General features: G+C 46.8%; 1 protein-coding gene across 2 annotated transcripts in view; it reads left to right on the top strand.

Annotated features, from left to right (window-relative positions):
- Positions 1 to 24,733, top strand: part of LOC135394565 (teneurin-m-like) — a 261,414-nt gene that overhangs the window by 173,366 nt on the left and 63,315 nt on the right. For both annotated transcript variants that reach the window (XM_064625364.1, XM_064625363.1), the window contains exons 9-11: positions 8,988 to 9,283; positions 18,995 to 19,103; positions 19,201 to 19,305. In XM_064625364.1, the coding sequence (XP_064481434.1) occupies positions 8,988 to 9,283; positions 18,995 to 19,103; positions 19,201 to 19,305 (510 nt within the window). The remainder of the gene's footprint in view (positions 1 to 8,987; positions 9,284 to 18,994; positions 19,104 to 19,200; positions 19,306 to 24,733) is intronic.

Here is a 24,733-nt window from a genome sequence, read left to right as displayed (position 1 = left end):
GAAGTGAACTCGATAATTTATCAAATAAGGGCCGTTTTTTTTTTACCCCACACCAATGTGAAGCGCGTGCCGAATTTACTCAAGTTCATAATCGAGAAAAAATAGCCGAGCATCATGCCCTTCGGAGTCCCCAGAGCATAGCGGTCGACGTCCTTCTGAGCGCCTTCGTGCAGTCCGACGAAAGGAGGTTGCTAAACCCAGCCCACGAGGGATAGTAGAAAAAGTGACAGTCCCTGAAATTGGGAGAGGGAAAGCATCATTCTAGTGGAAGCTGGATGCGATAAGCCATCCCCGAATTATATCTCTTTACTGTCCCTGTGTGTGTTGAGCTTAGCAACCTCCTTCCGTCTGACAGACAACGAGGGAGCGCGAAAGCTCGTCCTGCGCTATGCTCAGGACGCTTCGAAAAGCATGATGTTCGGCTATTTTTTCCAATGGGATAGCTAGTCAATACCAATGTACTCATCCCCAATGTCAATTATCATGAACTTCAGTAAATTCGACACGCGCGTCACATTGGTGGGATAGAAAAGCGACCTTTACTTGGAAAATTTTCCCGTTCAGTTCGTAAAAACGGACATAATACAACTCAAGTTAGATGGCATTCACATCATTAGGTGGTAAAAGCCTTGTAACAAAAAATGCCGTTGACTGCATGATTCTAGGTGGCGTAGTATTTTTAATTATACCGTATACGGAATGGTTATAATTCAATTACATGTTTTCTGAGACACCCTGCAGATGACAACACACTTAAAACTTATGATGACATGGCATAAAACGTATTACTTAGCGTTGCTCAGTCACAGGGTCAGCAATTCTTTTTATTTGCCGTGTCATGACGAAACTTGGCACCTCTTGTTTTCAATCATTGCGTCAACATCATGTGAAAGTGATCGCGCAATTGCAATTTAAGGACTGCGCTGAGGTGTTCGCTTGTAACTTGTGAGCGTGACTTGTGAACTTTAACTTATTCAGGTTCATCACAGAAGACGCCTGCTCGCAGACGTATGTTGACACAGTTGTCTCGCTAAGTAAATCCACGAATTATTAACATGGACGGGCTTGTCAGCGACAACGCGTACCGTCAGATACTTTCGTTCCAACGTAACAATAAAATCAAGCCCACACCGTGGCTAACCTTTCCCGTCTCTTTTTTCTTACTTTGCATTAAACATATCCCCTCAAGCCGCTCCAACTTTAGCGAACTTTTTCCTATCGGAGCGTCGCTTAGTAGGTCAATCAGCTCCATTTGTTAGCCATCAGAAACGCTGTCAACAAGTGCGGAAAACGGCAAGACAACGAGCTCCGCTTCAAGTCTCCTGCACTTGAAGAACCTGTGTTCGAATTCACCTGGGAGATCACCAAGCCTGCGTCTGAACCGGTCTTTTTCTGGTGGCATCGAAGGCACCAATATTACAAGTCGGCCACGTAGGGTTCGCTCAAAAATTCGGTAGGATTGTACTAGTTCGACCACTATATGAGAGAACTTCTCCACTTGTCCTTGAACTGTTGTGCTTCCCGCCAATGGACAAGTTACATTCTCCCCCCGTCTATGCTGAGCAGAGTTGATCCAACGCTCGCTTTCCGCATGCCACAGAAAACACCTCTCGTCAAGATGCTGCATTAATTCATCAAATAACGACCCGATGTGGCTTTTACAGCTAAGTGGCGTTACCACTGGAGACGAGGTGATTCTCCCAGATGCTGTCATTGCGGTGCTCTAGAGGATCTAGAGGACATTCTTTTTCATTGCCCACACTATCAACCTGCCCGGACCGCACTCTCCGGGTCTCTCGACTCTCGCCCCTTCTCTTTATCAAAATTGCTTGGTTCCTGATCGACCCCAGCCCACCAACGCTCTGCGCCCAAAGCTCTTTTCACCTTTTTGGACACAATCGGACTTCGATCCTTATTGCGAAGGGGGCTCATTATTTCATTCCCCACATCAACACCAGCAATGGGGTAGAATATCGCCTCTGGCTATGAAACTCCCCATTCATCATCTTAAAGTAAAGTTGTTGTCCAACCAACCCAAAAGGCGTAGGCAAAACGGTATACGACTGGGTTTGAAGCCAGCTCGTTACAGACTATCAAGAGCATTGTCTACACATTCATCAGGGTTGGAAATGCCTTACCCTCACCGGCAGAGGTGGGGAAATTACTTTTATTTTGTAATGCATTACCATTACTCATTACTTGTATAAAAAACTAATGCATTACACTACTCATTACTTTTTCGATGTTAGTAATGCATTAGTAATGCCATTACTTCAACGAAGTAATGGCATTACTTTGGCATTACATTTACATTTTAGGGCATAAGCCTCAAAGATGCTATGCATAAGTTTTCCTCCTCGCTTTTTTTTTTTTTTTTTGTTATAGGCAATAGCCACCCAAGTATCCCCCAGATCGGTGCCACTAAATCCCGACAGAAGCGAGGCTGATAGGCAAAAACTATTGATAAGATTTATTGCAACATAGTAGGAGTTAACGCACAAAGTTGTCATAAGCTAGCCTTGCCCGCTTCGGCGACAGGACATCTTTTGCCGTACTGAACACTCGTTCAGCGGAAGCGAATGACTAAATTTCTTTGTTGTATTGCACGAATAGTCTCTTCATTTTCGGGAACCCATCTAGCGATTCTAGGCTGCGATCCTTATAGCTTGCACCGAACTTTAAAATGTCTCCCATCACAACTAACTCGCTCGATATACGCACTAAATTCGACCTACGAATGGGACAAGTCTTCACCCGCCGGCTCCATGATGCCTTTTCGCTATGCCCAGCCCTAAAATTCTGTCCTTGCAGAAAAACGACCTCTGACAGCACAAGAGAAACTAACATGGTACCATACCAAAACAGCGAATCACTAGTGCAATTGTCACTTGTTACCCTAATAGAGGCTATGTTTCTCTTTCGTTGATTATCTTTTACTCCAAATGCGTACAGGAGACAATCGGTGATACCATCATGGACACTTGTGACACACACCGCCGACTGTTGAACGGGCCCTTCTCTTTCTTTGTTGCCCTGAAACCTGGATGTGATCTTCACGTGCCGCAATGGACATTCGACAAAAGTAATGAGTAATGCCACCCTGCATTACTCAGTCGAAATGTAATGCATTACCATTACTCATTACTTGCTGGCAAAATGTAATTCATTACCATTACTCATTACTCAAAAGTAATGCATTACCGGTAATGCATTACTTTGTAATGCATTACTCCCCACCTCTGGCAGTCTTTTGGCTTATATCTGTCGAATGACCTGACATCGTGAATTGCGAGTTGTCAGATAATTATGTTGCAATATCTTACAAACATAGCGCAAAACGGATACTGCATATCAAGTCTCGAAACCTGTCCACTTGTCCTTGAACTGTTGTGCTTCCCACCAATGGACAAGTTACATTCTTCCCCCCATCTACGCTGAGCAGAGTCCAACTGTGTCGCAGTTATGTGGTTACGATTCGAACCACCTTGCAAAGAATGTTCGGACGACCTACCTGTATATGATGGGGCACGCCGTCCTGGGTAACTGTTGGTAAACTAGCAGTGTGCCGCCCCGCTCTGTCGTCGATATATTATCGTCGATCAGAAAGCGCATAACGGTGCGCGATATGTCTCAGTCCAGAGAACATGCCACACATGCTGCTTCATCGTTCATCATGGATGTGACGCCATTCGATCATACCTTTTCCGCCTTAGCTATTTCGACGCGTGGTTACTCTTCGTTTGTCTCGTTCCGGTCTCATACCGTTCTCATCCAGCGCCGCTTACGCTTTTTTTTTAAAGGTAGCAAAGGGTTCTAAGGGCGCGTATTCTCACATTTTCAGCAAATCAGGAGTGCGAACGATGTGATTTAGAATGGCCATTTGTTAAGAGCGTGTTACGCCATGAGGTTCGTTTTCCAGAGTGTGTACCGTTTAATAATAATCGCGTCTTGAACAAAAATGGGGGGGGGGGGATATGTTTAATAGTGAAAAGGAAAACGGAAATGTCAGCCAGGCTATTGCCAGCTTGCTATTCCGAGAGAGAAAAGAAAAAGGAACTGTGAAACAAAAGAATTAAAAGAAAGGAAAAGATGACAGAAAAACTGGCACGCTGTGCAGTGCAGCACAGGCACGAAGGAAAGTTCGACGAACGTCCAGTCAGAGGGCAGACGCAAGGCCAGAGTCATTTAAGAAGCGGAGCAGGGCTGTGGTGATGGCCCACTGAGTAGGCCGAGGGACGGGACCGAGGAGGGTGGCCATGGACAGTGTGTTGTAGCCCAGCTGTATTAGACGGCGATGGAGGGCTTGCCGTTGCGGGATGTGCTGCTGGCAGTGCAGAAGACAATGAGCAATGTCGCCCACCTCGCCACAGCTGGAACACAAGGGGGAGCTGGATTGGCCCATTTTGTACAGGAGCAATGGGGTGCGGGCAACGTTGAGACGGAGGCGGTGCAGCAATGATTCGTCCTGACGACTGCAGCGACACGCAATGAAAAAGCTAACCGAGGGGTCGATGGACTGCACGTGACTGTTGTAGGCGACGGCTTGTGATCTAAATGCTTGGGCACGGGTTGCACACCGGCGGCGAATAGCTAAATGGCAAGCCGAAAGTGTAAGTGGTGGACGTGCAGTGGCAGGGGTAACAGCTGCGGCGGCTCGTCTAGCAGCCGCGTCTGCGCGTGTGTTACCGGTCAGGCCCACATGACCGGGCACCCACTGAAGGGACAAGGCATGACCATTGGCACGGAGTCCGTTATACCTCTGAATGATCAAGCTGGGTATACCCTGTATGAGGTTGGAGCGGGCCGACATCAAGCGGAGGAGAGACGCCTTGCTGTCTGTGAGGACGACCCATTTCCCAGGTGGCAAGTCAGTTATATATTCTAGGGCAGTAAGAATGGCGAACAGTTCAGCCTCGGTGGACGACATGGGGAAGGGCAGTTTGTAGACCTGTTCATGGTCTGTATCGGCAACGTAAAAGGCCACGCCCGCTGCGTCAGACATTACGGAAGCATCGGTGAAGATTTGTCGGCAATGGGGATGGGTAGAGGTGAGATGGGCCAAAGCGAGTTGTTGGGCTACCACAGGGCTGATTGCCTGTTTTCGGGGAAAGTCTGGTATAGTGGCGTGAATGGGAGGCCGTTTTAAGGTCCACATTGCTGGCGCAAAGGTAGTGGCAGGTGTCGAGGACGGGAGACAGTCTCGTAAGCGGGCAACTGCTTTGGCAAAAGCGGATGCAGGGCAGCTCACAGCAATGCTGCGAAGAGGATGAGAGGGTTGCGTCAGGCAGCGGGCGTAGACGCGAAGGGTGGCTGAGTCCCGCAGAATGGGTATAGGGTGCTCATGAGCTTCGGCGAGTACGGAATATGTCTCCGTTGTTCGAGGGACACCAAGGCAAACACGGAGACTGCGGGCTTGGAGGTTCAGGAGCTCCTGTTCTCGTGTGCGGCTGAGGTCATGAAGGATCGGGAGGCTGTATCGCAGTGTGCCCAAAACAAGAGCCGTATGAACTCGGTGGAGGTCCTGGCAACACGGGCCCCAGGACGCACATGCGATACGTTTGAGGACATTGACCTGGCTGGAGGCTTTCGTGGCAAGCGCCTTCACGTGAGATGACCATGTGAGGCCTTGGTCGATTGTGATGCCCAGATAACGGCAGGTTTTCACAAAGGTTAAGGGCGAACCGTCGATGAAGAGTGGGTATTTGTGGAACGATCTCCGCGAAAAGGCCATGGCGACAGTTTTGGCGGGTGAGATGGCTAGGCCGCGGTCGGCAAGATAGTTGGAGATTGTGTTCAAGGAACGTTGTAGACGGCGTTGAATCACATCACGACGAAGAGCAGAGGTCCAAATACAAATGTCATCTGCATAGATTGTGATGTGGGTGTGGCTGGGCAGCTGTGCAGGGAGGGAGGCCATAATGATGTTGAACAGGAGGGGGCTGAGTACGCTTCCCTGCGGGACGCCTCGGTGAACGGGATACAAGGTGGTATCTCCGTCAGCAGTGCGGACAAAGAGGCAGCGGCCTGTGAGGAAGTCCCGGATCCATGATAGGGGGCATACCCCTACGTTAGCGTCCTGGAGAGCCGTAAGGATTGCATTGTGTTGGACACTGTCATAGGCTTTCTTGATATCCAGGAAAACAGCAGCGGTCAGGAAGCCGTCTGCGCGAGCCTGCTGCGTCTCACTGACCAGAGCAATGACACTATCGAGTGACGAACGGCCTGAGCGAAAGCCCATCATTGTTTCCGGGAAGAAACGGGCACTCTCAAGGTGCCAGATGAGACGGGTGAAAATCATTCGTTCCAGAGTTTTACCCACGCAGCTTGTAAGGGCTATCGGGCGGAAGGAGTCGAGGTGATGGGGCGACTGGCCGGGTTTGAGCAAGGGGACAACCATCGCCAATTTCCATTCCTCGGGTATTCGCCCCTGCTGCCAACTGTCATTGAAGAATCGTAAGAGGTGCTGCTTCCCCATATGCGGAAGGTGCTGGAGCGCCTTGTATGAGATCTGGTCTGCACCTGGGGAGGTATGTTGGGGCGAGGCACATAGGGCAGAGTCTAACTCCTCTAGTGTAAAAGGTAAGTCCAGGACTGTGTTGCTGGTAGATGGCATCGGAGTAGTAGCAGTTTGAGTTGAAGCAGGCAGGGCGGTGAGGCGGGCACAAAAGTCCTCTGCAACGTCAATTTCGGTGCGTGATACAAAAATGGGCTTGACAGAGATGAGAATGGGTTCACAAAAATATAACTTCCTCAGAGAAGCAAAAACATCGGAGTGATACGCACTCGCAAAGTTAGACTTCGACGCTGAATACATAGGGGCGGTAGCAACTGAGGACGTGGTTCTTCACAAACGCATTCACCGAAATAAGCAATAAACTCTGCAATCTCCTCCGAAACGCCTGGCATTCACGGCGCAAACGAAACATTCACTTTCCTCCCTCGAGTTTTTCGTCTTAAGAATTGCGCTGCAACGACTATCTCTCAGTGCCACAGAACCCACATCCCGTCATAACTACCACTGCTCTCCGCGCTAGAGGGAGCACGCGCTGCAGCCTTCATTTGCCTAATGCGACGCGGGTCATTTTTTCCAGCATTCCCGTATCCAGCGCAATCTACGGCGTTTACGAGAAGTAAATTGAAGGCTCTATACTAAGTTCCTCCCCTCTGTGTGCATGCGAGGATGGGAATTGTAATTGTAGAGCGGATCCATTTTGAATTACGGACTGACACCGCTCAGTCCCGTTCTTGATTACAGCGTATTAAGGGGGGAAATGGACCCGTAAATTCGAGGATAATTGGAACGGAATGTGAAGTCGCTCGGAATAGGACTGGGAGATGTTGTCCTTCTCGTTCTGATGCGACGACTACTCTGTAGCGTTGTCGTTCTTAAATGCCTTCGAGGTTCGTTCGCGCCATCCGTCTTTAGAAAAACAAAATGATAAGCGTGAAATGCAGGAGGCAATGTCTATTATTTATCCAGGTGTTAGCACTGACATGTCGAAAGGCAACAGCAGCGAGTAATTAACAGACTAAAGGAGATGGTGTTAACGGGAGTAGACAAACGGAGATAAGCTGTCGTGCTTGAAAAGCAATTGTCCACAATCAAATTTAATTAGACTTTCACTTTTTCCTTCACTCCACGATACCGACGTTAAGTAGTCGAATGCGCAAGAAGAAAGATAAAAGGAAAAGAGCTTTTGTTGCTCGGAGCCCCGACTGTCGCCATGACACATACCTCCATATAGCCAATATAAACAGAGGTATGCTATAGCAGAGGTACCCCCTAGGTATATAGTAGAGGTACCCCTATTTTTGTAACTACCTACAAGCGGTCGGTTGTGGCGAGACCACCATCTTGTCCGGGTCACACGCCATTGACAACAGTATAAATTACGCTGTGCTTCTCACACCCATCCTTGCGAAGTATGGGTGCATCACATCGGCTGCGTAAATCTTAGCATCAGTGTCGTTAGCGCATGTTTGGGAGTGGTCAGCAGTACAAGGCCTCATTTGCAAATCTACGTGTTTCACTGCAATGATATCGGACTTCAAAATAAAAAAAAGAACGATGTGGTAGTAAGATATATCACTCAGAATAAGTCGCAGATCATGGCCGCGGCCTCATTTATGGTGACGTGTATGTTGACGTTTGCAATGACGTGTAACTTGGACCTGTCCAGAATGTATTGCGTTCACCTGGCACGCTATTGGCTATGGACCGACGTGTGGTTGGCCGCGACTGTGTACGTAAGGAAGATAATGTAGCAACGTACACAGATACTGGGACGTGACCCGGGTTCGAATCCAGTGCCGGCTGTGCTGTCAGGGTGCTTTCTCTCGGTTTTCCTCAGACTGGGGTATTAAGACAATTGTCCGCACAGTTCCCTGTGAAGTCGGCCCAGGACGCACGATCTCCTCCCCCCTGCGATAGTCGTGAGGTTACCCGCCTGAACGTGGCAGACTACGGCAACCAGTTCCATCACCATCACCACCACCACCACCAAAGTACCTAACCCCATTGCTAGTAATGAAACGCCTCACAGTCGCCTCGCAGTGAGGACCGAAGTCCTACGTGAGGTTTTTCTTTATCCCGTGTTAGCGCCGCGAAGCAACTGTGGTTATGAGCGGCGTACGGATGTGGACAGATGGAGAGAGGACAGCAGGAAGGAGTGGGAAACAGGGGGGTGTAGAATGCATCCTGGGCAGACTTCAGGGGGAACTATGCCGACATTCGTCTTGAAACCCTTCGGAAAACCAAGGGAAAACCTCAGACAGCACAGCCGGTGGTAGGATTCCCTACGTGAGGAATACACACAAAAGGGCAAGGCGAAAGTTTTTAAGTGCTATCCATCCTTTACTGAGAATTAACGTTTAGATAAAACAATAACTTAACTAAATTTGCGCGATATCCACGTTACTAAAGCGGGAATGAGTATGAATAACGTTTTGAAGCGCGAATCTAACCTGCACTGAACTTCTCTTTCTAGGTTCAACGTCACTAGGTCCCCCGAAGTCCTGTCCAATCGTACCTTCTGAAGTGGATGCCTACGGAGAAGTGAAGCTGGGAGTTAACTTAACTCAGTACCTTCAACCCCACGACACGTGGAACCTGTGGTTCAATCAGCCAGACCCGGCCTTTGTGCGTTTCAAACTGACGGCGAGACAAGGATCCCGCCTGGTGCTTTTAGCACGTAAGAACGAGCCTCCTTCGCTTACTTCGAGAGATTTCTCAGAAATCGTTGCATCGGAAGACTCTAGGCGGCCGTACCGTCGAGCTGCTGTGGTAAGTGTATTCGTTCAGTCTGTCGTTTGCGCTCGTAAACGTTGGGCGTTTCCATGCAGCTGTTGAGCCTTGCAGCAGTAAAAATACCTTTCTCTTTGCGGAAAACCGTCTTCAGGGAAGTGCTTCAGCTGAGCTGAAAAGCCGGCGCATCGTTTCCAATTCTATTTCAGTCGAGTGTCTTCACCGTTTTGTTGCTTGTCTTTGTTGAGCCGGGATCATACCGGTATCCATACTAAAGAAGGACGGTGGTAGTGTTGACGAGATCGGGTGAAGCAGGAAAGGGGGGGGGGGGGGGTAATGGCAGGATCGGCTCGCATTTGTTGGCCACACAGAAATGGGCTTCATACGACCATAGCAAAATAAAATCAAATATTCTAAAGCAAGACGGACGGAGGATAGAGGGTCAAGGGCAGATATGAGTAGAGAGTGCTTGAGTTCGTCGGGGAGAGCAAAGTGGGGTGAAGCAGGAGGAGGGGGGTGGGGTGATGGCAGGATAGGCTCGCCGTTGTTGGCCACACAGAAGTGGGCGTCGTCACCACTATAGCAAAAAAAAAAAAAGAAAGAAAAAGAACGCGAAGCAAAACAAAACACAAAGGAAGGACGGACGGATGGAGGATAGAGGAGGTTGAAGGATGGGGATGCGGTGAGGTGCACGAGTTCATCGGGGAGAGTAGAGTACTAGATGAGTCGGTGAGCAAGGCCTGTCTTCAGCAGGAAGAGAATGAGGTTTCTTGCTTTAGCGGAACGTTCGGCAGAAGAACCAACGGGGCAGAGGATGTCCTCTAGCGTGTCCGAGGTGGAGCGAGGGAGATGGGCTTCGCGCGCAGAATGGTATGCTCGGCAGTCTCGCAGGATGTGTTCTATTGTTTCGGGTTGTTGACTGTGGCCACAGCTGGCGTCACCACTAGAGCCGATCTTGAACAGCTGAGAGTTGGTGAACGCACACCCAGTGCGGAGCCTATGGAGCATGGTCTGTATGCTTCGAGGAAGATTTTTCATGGGAAGATGGGGGCGATTATGGTGCATGGTGGTGGTGAAGCAGGAACTTCACTGCATAACACGTTCGGAACCAACCAGTATAAAGGATGACATAATTGCTTTCCTGGTTTGTTGAAAATCGCCTTTTTGTGGCTACCTCGATATGTGCTACTTGTCACAAGAAGGGGTACCCTCGATCCGCATTCTTCTCAAATCAGATGCGATAACTATCATTCGCCGCAGCGGTCAGCGCAGACCGTGTTATACGGAGGTTTTAGACTGTACTAAGAAAGCTAGAATTACTCGCGGAAAAACTCCTAAAGGAAAAAGGAACTGGAACCGTAAAAACGTTAATAGTGAGAACATTGAAGTCCTCTTCAGAGCTTCCACATTCTCTAAGATGCATGCAGATATAATTTATCTGGACATACTCGAAGACAAGGTTACACGATATAAACAGCACACCTGCTACACCTAATAAGTGAAACACGACCACCTTCCTTAGCTGAGGAGTGGAGCGGGGATCCACCGGCGAGTCGGATCTCCAGCAATTGGCTAGAATACACATATTGCGTGGGCAGTTGTGTAGAGACATATTTGCGAGTTCCATGACATACTTGCAAGTGCAGGTTATACCCAATATTGTTCCACATTTTTCAGCAAGGGTAGAATTGCTGGTCAGCGTAGTATACGTTGAAGTTGTTATACAGTTGTTGTACTTGCACATGACTTTAACTTCATTTTCATATCTCGCATCTACTGTTTCGCGTGTAATGGGGTAGTGTACTGCTCTCCAGTGGTGAATCACCCGAGGTCATAGTCACGATTTATTTGTTGTTGTTGTTGAAGTAACGTTACCATAACTCTAATCTAACACGAATTGTCACGGAGTTATAGCCAAAGTAAAAACGGCTGTGGCAACAGTACAGTTTTAAAAGGAAGCAAATGTCAACGAGCTCGAATTATCTTCTAAGTGTATCGCAAGTCATGGCAGCGTCTGCAGTGTTCAATATATCTCAATCCAAGGATGTCGTCTTATTGACCCTCTTGCAGCAGTTTCGCGAAATACTGCAATATTTCCCGCCGTCGTCAGCGAGCAATCGTTCTGGCAATATTAGAGGACCATAGATACACACACACAAACACACACACACACACGCCATCCAACTTGTGCGTAATCAACTTCTGCGGAGAGCCACCCCACAGCGGTCTTTCCTCCAGCAAATTAGTTTGCTGGCCACTGATAATCCGCGCAATAATCAGCAGAGACCCCGGGCCACAGACACAAGCAAGCCAAAGCCCCAATACACAAATGCAGCGAGGGCGTCGCAATCGAGCTGCTGGATTACGTCTGCCTCGGAGGATGGCATTGCTGCATGATAGCGATTGCCTCCTCCCGAAAGTTAGTCCCTGTTAATTGTTAAACTGCGTTTTCATTTCGATTTTCGAAACAGAAAGAGCAAGAAAAGGGGAAAAGAGAAACTCTGGGAAACGCGTCGCTTTCTCTGGTGTAGTAAAGAAGGCAAGAATAATGATAATAATGAAGGCAAGAAAAGCAATAATTCTCTGATAATGAAGGCAAGATTGTTTCATGCTTCCTTTGATTTTTAGGGAAATATATTTTCGTTTTTCGTGTTGCTTAGGTATAAGGCAAAAGCGCTGCGAAATAATTTAATGTGAGGATTGGCGTCATTAATACGCAGTGATGGCCACGAACTACTTCTACAGTAGTTTAACTAAAACTATTAACTACTTTGCGATTGAGTAGTTTAACTAGTAGTTCAAATACTTTTCAGTGGAGTAGTTAAAACTGCTCCTTTAACGACTGCAATGTAGTTTAACTACATCTATAACTACTTAACGTTGTCCATCAGCACCAATCCCTTGTAGTGTTCTTGGACAACTAAATATGAATCACAAGCAATGATAAACTTTGGCTCAAGCCATTGCTACGATCGTCAAATACAAAGCTTGCGGCGAGATTCTTTCTGTGCCTACGCGATAAACTAAGTTGCAAAATTATTTCACAGCAAATGAGGCTTCACTAGACAAGCATTAAGTAAGACAAGACAAGACAAGTAAGACCAGATTTAGTACACATGCATGACACAATTGCTCTGCACCTCCGTTCTCATCAAACAAGTACCTCAAGGTAAAAGTCGGAAGCACAACCGTGCCGTAAAGCTTGCGGAAAAATCAGAAGTAGTTGGCGCCTTCAGTAACCTAACTACTGTAGTTAACTACTTAAAATAGTAGTTTAACTAGTCGTTGCCACTACATTTCTGCAAGTAGTTGATAACTACTTTTTAACTAAAATCAGGTAGTTTAACTACTGGCCATCACTGTTAACACGTGTACCCTTGCGTATCTTCCACGGCAATGTTAGTGCACCTGTTTTGTACCATGGCCTATAGAAGTGCAGGGTGGGGCAATACATTTTCGCATTTCTATGAATTACCATTCAAATTAAATTCAATTTTTCCATTGAATCTCTGTTGGTTTGTCCCAGGCTACGTGCAGGTTTACAGCAGGGTAATAGTGCAGGATACCCATTGCTTCCTTATTGCTAATGCTTAGTGCTAACGCTCCTATTTTATACTTGCCCAGGTGTTGGACAATTTAATAATAAATAAATGGATTTTTAATGCATCCTTATCGAATACACTACTAGATTTCCCATTACCGAATGATTTGCCGCTTGTCGTCCTCACAGCATCCTTAATCCTCGCCAGCTGTCCAATGTCTCCCTAGTAATGTTGCTTCGGTTTATGAACGACTGCACAGCACTGTATCACAAAATATCACTAGCATTACCTCGTCAATTCCAGCAGTAGGTCACGGCTTTCTACCTATCGTAAAGACCGTTTGCAACCGCAGCAGACGTAACGTTACACCTACAATAAAACGATTCCCTCACAGAAGGATGCACCACGCAATCTCGATGCTCTGTTGGTACCAGGACTTCGCCTCCAGACCAACTCATTCACTTCCAGAGTGCCAAGAGGCAAGAAAGGAACGAGCAGTATTGATGTACATACCTTACGTCAGCGGCTAATCGCTCTGGAGAAACACTTTCACAATACTGCTTCCTCCTTTCTTTCTCTTTTACCAAACCAATTTGGCTTTCTCCTAGACAAAGACATTGATCCAGTTTCCCAGATGCTTCTACTGCCACTCTTTCCTCTTCGCCAAGCAAACTGTAACACTTTGTTATATAGGGCAACCTCTGAGCCACTGGAGCATCAAGTAAACAGTTCCGCTCAAAACGAGATTTTTATACTCCATTTCCAAGCACCTGCGCACGCTTCGTGTTGTTCCAGCGTGGCTGGTATAGAGGAAGCTTCCCTTTCTCTCGCTAACTCTAGGGTGCGCGGCACCCGTCGTACCAACAATCCGTCTTCTTGTGTGGGTTTTACGTTCAAGTTCAGGTGCAACGTATAAGATGGATGAAATTATAATCTTGTTCTTCGCTATAGTTGCGAGATTGGTTAGAGGTCGACGAAGGGTGTCTGTTGTTTCGAGAAAAAAAAAAAAAACACGGCTGGAGCATGCATGTGCTTTGAGGATGTACGATGCCTCCCGCTTTTCATCAACAATATACTTGTTGAAGTATACCCCTTGAAGTAAATACTAAGCACGAGAGGCGAGCGCGTTCGGTGACGAGGGCGTACCGCTACCACTTCTCGAGGTGTTTCTGCTCGGGTTGCATTCAAGGAAAGCGTTGCGAGTCTAGAAAACTTGACATTTTCAGATATTAAGGTAAAAATGTTAGGAAGCTCCGCCGCCATGCAAAATATTTTCGCTAAACTGTCTATGAACAACAACGTGCATGATGATGGGATGAGGTACTTATTTCGCCGGAGGAATTACGGTACCGTAGCACAGGGCATGTGTGTTAGTATATGAGTGGAATGGGAATAAAGGAGGTTAAACGTATAAAGGAGGTCAAACATATTGCAAGCGAGATGCTGCATAGAGGCATCATAAGTGCACTGCACGCGACTCTTGCAAGAGTAATTGCGCGATTACATTTAAAAATAATACGTGCTGAAAAAACGTGCGGAGCGCGGTGACATTGGAGGCGCGGCCCGATCTGCCGCGGTGACGTAAGCAGCACTCGCCGTGACGTCACTATCTCGCTCATTCTCTTATCCTTTGGCTCTCTCCAAGGTCATTGAGGGGTTTTTGCAGCGCGCGTTCGGGTGAAATGCCTCTCTTTCCCGGTGCAACAACAACAACAAATAAATTAATGATAATGAATGCAGAAATTCGCCACGTAAGGTGCGGCCCACTACCCCAAGGCACAATGGGGCAGGATGAGATATGTCCTGATGACGAGGTGATGAACGATGCTAAATGGGCTCGATAGTCAGTGGAGTCAGCAATACATCAGAACGGTAGGCAAAACCACAGCACACAAAAACACACACACAGCACACAGGTACGCAGGCAGATCATAGGGTAGAGAGGAGACCAGTGTCCCGGAGAAAAATGTTGAAATGCAAGTGCAAGTTAACCCTACGATGACTGCTTTTTGTGCAAGGACGGTCTTGTTTCCCGTGCAATGAAACGCAGTCAAAACGAAAAATTTATTATTTATGGAGGGTCATTCACTGCCTCTTTAACAACGACTTCTCGCACAGGGCTTCTGAGAGACACAAAGTGGAATGGCAGCGACATACGGCAGTCGTGAGAATAGAAAAGGAGATGCGCTAACATAAGCCGTGCAAGAAACCAAAGATAAAAAAAAAGAAAGAAGTGCAATCGCCCAAATGATCTCGTCTGACCACGGTCATTAGCTAGCCACCACTTCCCTCTGGTTTCAGCAATGCATTAATCAACTTCATCAAATCGATTCTGCATCGCCTTGCGCCAGACATAAACCATGCGAGCAGTTACAAAGACAACTACCCTAGCTCGAAATATGACAAGAATCCAACTACCAAAAAGCATTGCGAACCTTCTCAGTCTTCCATCCCCTTCGTCATTCCAAGTCATCTGGAGAATCCAAAGTGCGCGTATTAAACTGCAATAATTATATCGATCATCACTCTAACCATTGTCCCCCCGAGAAAGCGCTGGGTTCCAAATGAGCTCCGATTCCCTTTTCTTTGGGACTTTTTCTTTAACGTCTAGCTTTTCCTAGTAATTGTTCGAAGGCGGCGGAATAAGGCTGCCTTAATTAAATGATATTCTTTTGATTGGCTCGGGGCGCTGGAATTTTAATGAGGAAAATTTTCGAGGTCCGCGTTGGGTTTCGCGCCCTATGGCCTTCCTGGGACCAACTCTGGGGATATTAGTGTTCGCGTTTCAGTGGGTGCTGTGGTCGAATGGGGCTATTTATTGTTATTAGTGTCGGAATTGCCTGGGGTCGGCCCTGGATTCTGTCTAGTAAAACAGGGTAAGGGCGAGACAGACGTTAAGAAAGGAGGAGGCCTCCGTTGCTCGGAGAGAAGCGCTTAATTAGATTGTAGACTCATTAAGTAAATGCATGCTGAGCATGGTCCGCAATTGGAGGCTAGCCTTCTAATTGAAATAGTGTACAATGGGACTGAACCACTTAGACAGCTTGGAAGGGGGTTTGTTCGAGAGGAATACAGCTGAACGGAAAATTAGCACGTTCGTTTTCAATGTTCTTTTTATAAGGGTATAGCTATGCTATAGTAATCATTGACTGTGTATTTTTTTTAGTTACCTTTTTCGTTATGTTCAAGCTAAAAGTTCACACCGAAAGCTGCCGACATTTCAAACAGAGTGTCTGTTTGAATGTCGACAGATTCCTATCTTGAGGGTTTTACTCCAATCGTCCTTCACCGAATCGCTGCGTCGTCGCCTTTTCGACATGACTTCAGGGTTCCTTGACATGATGAGGGTCAGGTGACGTTGAGCTTGTAGAATAACAACAGATTTATGGACGACGATGACATCAGACTTTTCACGGCGAACGCGATGTCCTGAATGAAGGTGTATAATTTTGGCTTGTTTTGGAGCACAAGCACTCGTTGCACACCATGTGGTACGATGTAGGAGCAGTGCTGCAAAATCAGATATGAAAATGCAGAGGGCTTTTGGTCATGCCCCCCTCCCAGATGTGTGCGTGCACAATCGACTCCGCTGTACTGTATACGCGATTTGATCACGAAAGACAATAGCAATATGCACGTTCTTCGTCGTAGTACTTGCACGTTTGATAGGAGTTCCTGGCACTGGAATGTCTTGGCACTCATTTGCTGATGTGTAACTTGCTCTTCGCTTCTATTTCAACTGGTGGTGCAGAGTATTGTGATGAAGTATGTGACGTACTGCGCAAGGGAACAGGCCTTGACCTCTTCATTTAGTCTCTCTCGCTCTGCCTTCTTGTTAATTTTTAATTCCAGTGCATTACTGTCTTGCACAGGTGCGTATCAAAGTACACCTGAAGGGTGTATTGCGCATTACAACTGTGCAGCAACATTACGCATATTCGCTAGGGGAGCCGAGAAGAGACATGTTGTTTGGTTGGTTCTCCGGCGTACGCTGTTTTATTGCAGTGAAAGCAGGCTTCGCAGAAGACAGCTACCGCCAGTCGATCGGGCTCGCGCTTCGTATCATTTCGCTCGCACTTAACTTTCTTCCAAATAGAATTCCATGGCTCACCATGGCTGGCTCCCTTTAACTCAAACGCACTAGTCTACAACCATCGCAACGCCAACACCCGAAGAAGAGCTCACTGCAGGTCTGGGATTGATGTACGTGCTAGATGCCACCTCGCAACAAACCAAAACTCACGGGGAATTGCACGTGGGACAGCGGCACGAAGGATATTAGAAGCGGATGACACACCTGCCATTGCTTTCTTCGAAGAGGGTCGCTGATGTTTGCCACCGCCTTCCAAACTAGACAGCCCCAAGGACTGCTCTCTCCCTGTAAAGCACTCTGCGGATGCCCGCACTGACCCTCTTCAGTACCTCAACGGCGGTGCAAGCGCGGCCACCGTGCACAACTATGCACCGTGCTATCCAGACCTGGTAGTTTATTTCTACCGCCAGGAGGATAAACTGGCGTCTATCGCCGACCGGAACGGGGAGCGGGCTGCGTAAGTGGACCGTGCCCCACCGAATGAATGGAATGCCGTAAAGCACCTCGGCCTTGTGCCACAGAAAATCCGGGAGTAGACAGTTGCGGAAAGCGGGCTCCGACGTTCAACTAAAGCGGTCAAACCGAAGCAGGACAACCTGTCCCTGAGAGGTAAAACGTCGTGCGCAAGACGCCACTGCAAGCTTGCACGGCGCGCATCTAACCATCCGGCCGGAATATGAAGCCACGGGATCGGGCGAGGTACAGCCGAGCTCGCCGTCGGAAGGAGCTCCAGAAGAGCGGCATAAAACCGCTTGACGGACCAGAAATCCTCCGACGGGAATGATGCGCGTAGGCGACGGACATTCAAAACGTGCTCTCTCAAGTGCGAGGCCACAAATTATGAGCGCGGTCTATTCTGCATTTTGTATTGTTGAATCTATGAGATGGGCCACAGAAGATTGTGTACTCATCTTCCTAAACTTTCTCTAACCATTTATCCCGCTTGTTATCCCACTTGTTATCCGTATCTTGCCGGTCTATCCGTATCCGGTCTATTCTGCATTTATCTGTATTGGCATCGGAGCGGAAGACCAGCCACACTGACTGGCTCCCTCTAACGTTTCACACGGACTAAACCAAGGCTACGTAGATGCCAACTCTAGAGCAATATGATCTCTAGATTAATATGTGTGCTGGACGTCACCATGCAACGAACGAAGACTCGCGGAAAGCTGCGAACGTGACAACGGCACACTGTACTTGGCCACCTAAAAGTGAAGCACATACGTACCTCTATCATCTTCAAAGAGGACCGAACATGTCTGCCACCGTCTTGCAAAGTGCACAGCTCCCAGCACAGCTCTCTCTCTACGAAGAGCGCGACGAACCCATGCTCGAACAAGATTTAGCACTTCTGCTACACTACGGATGCGGCCACCCTGTGCTGCAATGCAGCGAGAAATGCACACCTGGTAGTTAATCTCAACTGCCAGAAGGAGGAACTGTTTCCTATCGCGATGCGGGACGGGAGGCTGAAAGAGCGTTTGAATGACAGCCCACCGAATGTGTGACACACCGAACAGGACTTCAACTTTGTGCCATAGAGTATCGGGCACAAGGCACTGATGAAACGCGTGTTCCGCAGTTTCATGACAAGCACAGAATGGACAGAAAGGAGTGGTGACTCCGTACCGAGCCAGACGGTCACACAGGTCTGGAATCTACAGATAAAGACATTTCACAGGAAAACTATTGGCCATAGACGTCAGTAGAAAAAGTTGACTGTCAAATTTATCGGTGCGCGTTCAACGTTTCAATCTCTCTCTCTCTCTTCAAAATATCACAGGGAGTCCTACGGAGGCGGTACCTTAGACTTGATTGGGTGCGGTACGTCGCTTCAAACCAAAATTGCAATAATGTTAAATGACAAACATAACAATGCCTTATAATGACATACCGTACATTAGACGCATTATTTTCTTATAATTAATTCCTTGACGGCGATAGAATGGACACGCTGTATATGCTTGCGCATTTATAAAATGTACACATCTGCTGCACGACGTTGAAGAAACGTAATAGTTGTTAATTCAGAGGAAACTGTGTGCGATTTCTCCGTATCAACTGTTTCTTGCATAACAACAACAACAACAACAAACTTCTTTTTAATTTCAGCTAGAAGAGGTGGATTTCATCCACTACTTGGAGCCTGGCACGTGGTACTTGAGTGTCATAAACGACGACGCTACCTCAACTGCCGTTACCTTCCATCCAGCTGTTGCAAGTAGGTCTGACTTCAACTCATGCAGCTTTAGTTGTTTGCTTACCCGCTATTGTTCTCCGATTTTATTATAAACGTCACCCTTAATTTTTTTTAATAGGTGATATTCCTACATCGTGTCCCAACAACTGCCACAGCCACGGCAGGTGTCATCTCGGAAAATGTCACTGTTTCCCCGGTTACATCGGCTTGGACTGCGCTGACAGTGAGTAACATTACACCTGTTCTCTTCGAAATGTAGCGCTGTGACTACCGTACAGTGTGACAGTGTTTGAGGAAAATGCTATTATAGGTGAGCAACCCGACGACAGCTTTTCGTGCCACAAAATGTAGTGAATATGCAAGGGTAGCATTTGCGTTAACCACAAACGCTTGTACTATAGGTTATACGAGGTTTATTGCTGTCAGGGCACGAACTTCGAATGGTCGTATGGTGCAAACGGCCCGAGGCACATACAAAGTATAAAAAAAAGCAGGACTGATCTCTCGTGTTTAGCAGTGGTATATGATGCCAATGCTGGTGCGGTGCGTTTGGATTTCACAGCAACTGGATATCCATATACTCTCATATTCGCTCTTAAAGGGAGACTTCTGAACGAAATGGATTTCAAGTGCGTGTTATTTCTACTCGTACAGTCATTTACATGACCAGAACACGGTTATGAAATATTTCCTTTGAAAACGAAGCAGGAACCATAAAAACTATTTTAGAAATTTGCGAGAGACTGGCTCTGGCCGCCCAGCGCCGGTGGAAGTCTTTCGTGGGCAACACTGGTCGGCAGACGTCGCCGTGCATGATTTCCGTTTTCTACGCACCTTGTGTCCGTTCTACTTCATGCGTTAATTATTCGTCAATGAGCGAAAAGAGGTGGTTCGAGATGTTACTTCAAAGCGTGTGACTACAAGTCAATTTTGACGTCGGGTGTCACCTATTTCTCATGTCCAAAAGATGAACAGCGTTGCCGTCTGTGGGAAGCAGCGCTGCGAAAGGCGAGATAAACAAAACAGCATACAGCAGAATTTGTTCCGACCGTTTCACACCTGAGGTGTTCGACATCCGAGCACGTCTCATACATTAGCTCGGTGTATTTAAAGAACGAAAAGTCCTAGCGTGTCATGCTATTCCTAGATTGGTTCCCGACTCTCCGAAGCCGATTCAACCTGGCGCGTACATCAAACAACAACACAGAGAGGTTTACATTAACAATTCTGATGTTTTCTAGCACGTTAATTGACACATGTCCGATAGATGCAAACGTACATAGGTCGTAGATCATGCTCCTAGGGAAGCGGCTGACCGCGGTTCGCCTGAACCAAGAAGTACACCAGCATAGACGTAAAAAGCATCATACGTGCGCTATGGGCGACTTGTAAACCGAATACTTAGTACAATAATAATAATATTGTATCTCACAACTTAATATCCTGCATCCGAGCGATTCTGAACGTTGAATCCTTCGAATTCCTCAGAATATAAATCGAATCTAACCTCGCATCGTCAGCTGGAGCATCGATAGAAAACGGAGAACCGTGCTCTGCTGCGAATATGCGTCTGACACCCACAGAGCCGTCCACATGAAGTTGTAGCTTCGAATGATCTTCATGATGGAAAGTGCTGTTCAGAGGCTGAAACACAGAAGAAGGGACAACACACAAAGCCTCAAGTGCCGAAGAACAACGAAAGAAGGAAGTAACCGGAAAGGTTAGCCACATGGAGAGCCAAGAGCGAAAGCGGAATGAGTGAGTGAGTGGATGCGGCTTCTCCCCTCCAATGACGCACCCTTGGAAGTGGTTGGAGAGGTGTGTTAGTGTAGCTCAATCGGTAGAGCCCTGGACCGGCAATCCAGAAAATGTCGGTTCGAGTCCTGCAGCTGGCTAACCTTTTCGGTGACTTCCTTCTTTCATTGAATCACCTTCCTGCATAGTGTACATGCGGCTTCGCTTTCGGGGAACGTAACACAGCGTCGCTACGTCCACCGTGGCATCCTGCATGCATTGTGACGTCACGCCGCCGCCCGAAGATCCCTTGGGAGGGTGACATTTTCGCGCGCTCCTTTCCACGTTCCAGTTTCGGTTTCATTATTTCACATTTGAGGCAGATTTAGTCACATAAGGAGAAAGGAGAGGTTATAGCAGGTATTCGAGGCTATTATGCACCAAGTACAATATGCAGCAATTTGTTTTTGTTTTCTCCGATCGTTGCGAAGTCTTCATTTAAGGGTCGTTCACGTGGCCTCTTTTGATTTTTTCTCCTAAGAAAATCCCTCTCCGGATGCGAGGCATCCCGTTCCTTCCGCATGTCGTATCTGTGTTGGAACCGTTTTGCGTACGGGTGCCAGTTTTCTTTTCTTCGCTATCTTTTTTATTTATTTGTTTCATTTTTTCGCAGACACGTCGAGATGAACACGGGCTGTTCATGTCTAATGTATCTGAGCTCTGAAACACGTACGAAACAAGAAAGACAAAAACAGACGAACGTCTCAGGAAAAGAGCCCCATGGTTTTCGCCAGTTTTTGTCATCTTTATTTCGTCTGTGTTTCTAAGCTTCAAAATACCAAGTAAAAACAATCACTAACAGGCCCATACTGCCGTACCAGTTGGACGGCGGGAGAATCTGCCTCGGAAAAGACGAACAGATGATTGAACTTGCGCTGGGTATCATAAAACGGACACGCGGATGCGGTATAAAATAACTGAAAAAAAAATCGGATTTTTGAATAATCTCACTGACTTTTGGGTGTTGTTTGCTGTGCAAGGCACAGCGAACATCACCCGGTGAAGAAATTGTCGTGTGAATGAGGCGATGCTACGTAATCGCATAGGCAAACTGTAATTTCTTTTCCTGATCTTACTCGTCTTATTCTCGTAATACGTTATTCCGAATAATATACACTCTCTAACGTGATGCGGGCAACCACGTGAATCCATTTTGCAGTGTCATGGCTAAGTTGCACAGACCTTCAAAAGAGAGATAAAAAGAGAGAAAGTAAAGCACCATACATATTTCAAAGTGAGCGTTATTTCGTAGCCGCACATAGTGCAACACGCTCGGAAGTCCGAGAAGAGCATGCATTTTATGCCCTGCCAGGTTCACCCGTTCTACACGCGTTTTCTCACGATACTATGTTTGTGTACATTGCACGTCGGTATATGCGTACAACTGTTCAATCAATAGAGCTTGCGAGAGATTTACAACCCATTTCGATGGAATATAGCTCTGCATGCACCTAGGAAGTTCACCCGCATGCGTCTAACGCCTGCTTCTATAACGACTTTTTTTTTCACGCAAAACATTATGCAAACTTCTTTCCGCGAGTGGATACTCCGAGTGTTTGCTCATCCCTTCTGGGTTTTCTCTATAGTTTAGTATCTCTATGTTTTACTTTACGTCGATGTTTTTTTCTTTCTTTTCGTTTTTAATATGTATTCTTACACTCACGTAGAGACGACGACGACGATGACGTGGCCCTTTGGTTTCGAAACGCTAGAAATATACTAGAAACACAAGAAAACGACAAACTCTGAGAAGAAAGAAATGGCTGAGCTCTCGAAGTTTCCAAATATTTCTCAAAAGCTGTCGTCCCGCACAACATGAGTCGCAAAGAGAGAGTGAGAAAAATATAAGTGCCCCAAATAGGTTTTCACGCCAAACACAGTCTTAGAGAACTCCAATTGCGCCTCAACAATCAAAGTATTTATAACACTAATTAGCTAAATTTTAAAACATTGGTTTAAAGGCCGAGTTGTCAACTGGGAGGTTTTATAGCCTAGAGCGACGTGCTTCCAAAAAGGTACGCTTCGTGTACGTGTTTGTCTAAACAACGTGAACTCCGTTCGTTGTCTGTCTCCGTCTCCCCCCGAAGGTCTTACCGCTGCCGTCTGACGGGGTGTTAATTGGGACACATCAGAGTACGCAGAAATCGAACGGAACTTTACGAAATTTGATATTCAAAATAAATATCATTCTACCTCTAAACTTCATGTCGTTTTCTCAACGATTAATACTCCTATGGGTAGTATACGTACGGTTTCACGCATAATTTCGTATTTTTCTCCAAACAACAGTTTGCTTGCACAATTGCACAATTCGGCATGACAGTAAATCAAGAAAACCTCATGTTGCCTTATCACGCACACTTTAATGTCGAATTCCTTTTTTTCTTAATTTTTTCTGGTAACCGCGTGTATAGCAACAATTGAGGTCATCGTTAGAAACCTCACACTTCGTTGAGATCCCATTGTTTAACACACTCTGGATGTCCCTTAAAAACAGGCACGCTCAAATGAACCTCTTTCTATCCAACCTGATGAGAAAGTACCACTTCATTTCCTTTGTTACGTCTCTCAGCTTTCCAGTCGGCCCCATGCTCGGTTTTAATTACAAAGCTTTTATGGCAGTATTTTAGTCGTACCTCAGCCCTATTATGTGGCGTGAATGAAATTGTTTCGTGATTCAGTTGAATTGCAGGAGCTTCTCCTTCTTCTAATGAGGAGAAACTTCTCCAATTTCTGTTTCGAACGAAACTCTTGCGGGGAAAAAAATTGAAGCCGTATATTTTCTTTTCTCGAAGCGCAGGCTGAAAATAGGATGCCCTTGAGTGCTCTCCGATCTCCCGTGCCTCTTGAAAGTTCATTAGCAGTTTTGTGTGTGTTTATGTCACAGAAATTCGTGTCCTGCGCGTCTGGTTGAAGCGATCGTGTTAGGGCCTGTTTCAATCATATACGGTTTCTGACTGAGAAAATATCTTGTGGTTAACTTGCAAATGAGTTTTCGTATCGAACACATGTTCTCCCGTGGCATCTTATCCAGAAGAGTGTGTCAGACAGCTGCGAGATAGCACGCCACCGACCAACCAGAAGAGTGCATTACAAGTGCAGAATTGTAATATGTGCCCGTGTGGAAGATGCACCACCAACAAATCGATATTGTGTAGTACGATAATATTCTCATTTTGGGGCGTTAAAATGTCTTGACTCAACATTACTCCCGTTCACGTAGGACTTCTAGTAGATAATTCGCTTTAACTGAACAATACGGAAAAAGAAATGGTGGCCGATCAAAGTGCAGCACATCCCCTTCTATCTACGGTTAGTGATTACGTTATGCCAGCTACGTACCTTCTCATTAACACACAAAGTGTTGCATATCTCCCAGTCAAAGGAGAACACCACAGATGCGGGCAGCATCAAGATCAGCTGTTTTCGCAGCATACCCCACGCTTCCTTAACCCCCCCCCCCCCTCAAGAAAAAAGGAGATACAACACACTTCAAATTAGTTGCCAAAAAGGCAAAAACAAAAAAGCCCGAAAAACCAGCAGATATGGGTCTCCTGAGATGCAATTCCTGCGCAACTCTCTACAACGACTACTACACTACATGAAATGGCAAATCTTTTTCGACTCGCGAATTTCATGTTTAGGCAGGGCACAGTATATGCAAGCTTACCCATAGTTAAAGCGCTACGATATCGTTATTTGGGAATTCAAAACATAAGTAACTTTCAACTCCTTGCGGACTGCAAGGGGGCATGGCGGTCGCACTGGACGAGTTCACGAGGACTCCCAGAACGCACGGTAATGCTGCTCCGTCTAACGGACCTGACGCTCTTGAGTGGTGGTGGTGGTGCTAGTGA

This window comes from Ornithodoros turicata, chromosome 5 (genome assembly GCF_037126465.1).
Source record: "Ornithodoros turicata isolate Travis chromosome 5, ASM3712646v1, whole genome shotgun sequence".
Classification (NCBI taxonomy): Eukaryota; Metazoa; Arthropoda; class Arachnida; order Ixodida; family Argasidae; genus Ornithodoros; species Ornithodoros turicata.
The sequence above is the reverse complement of the archived record's forward strand: the minus strand, read 5'-3'. Positions and strand labels throughout refer to the sequence as shown.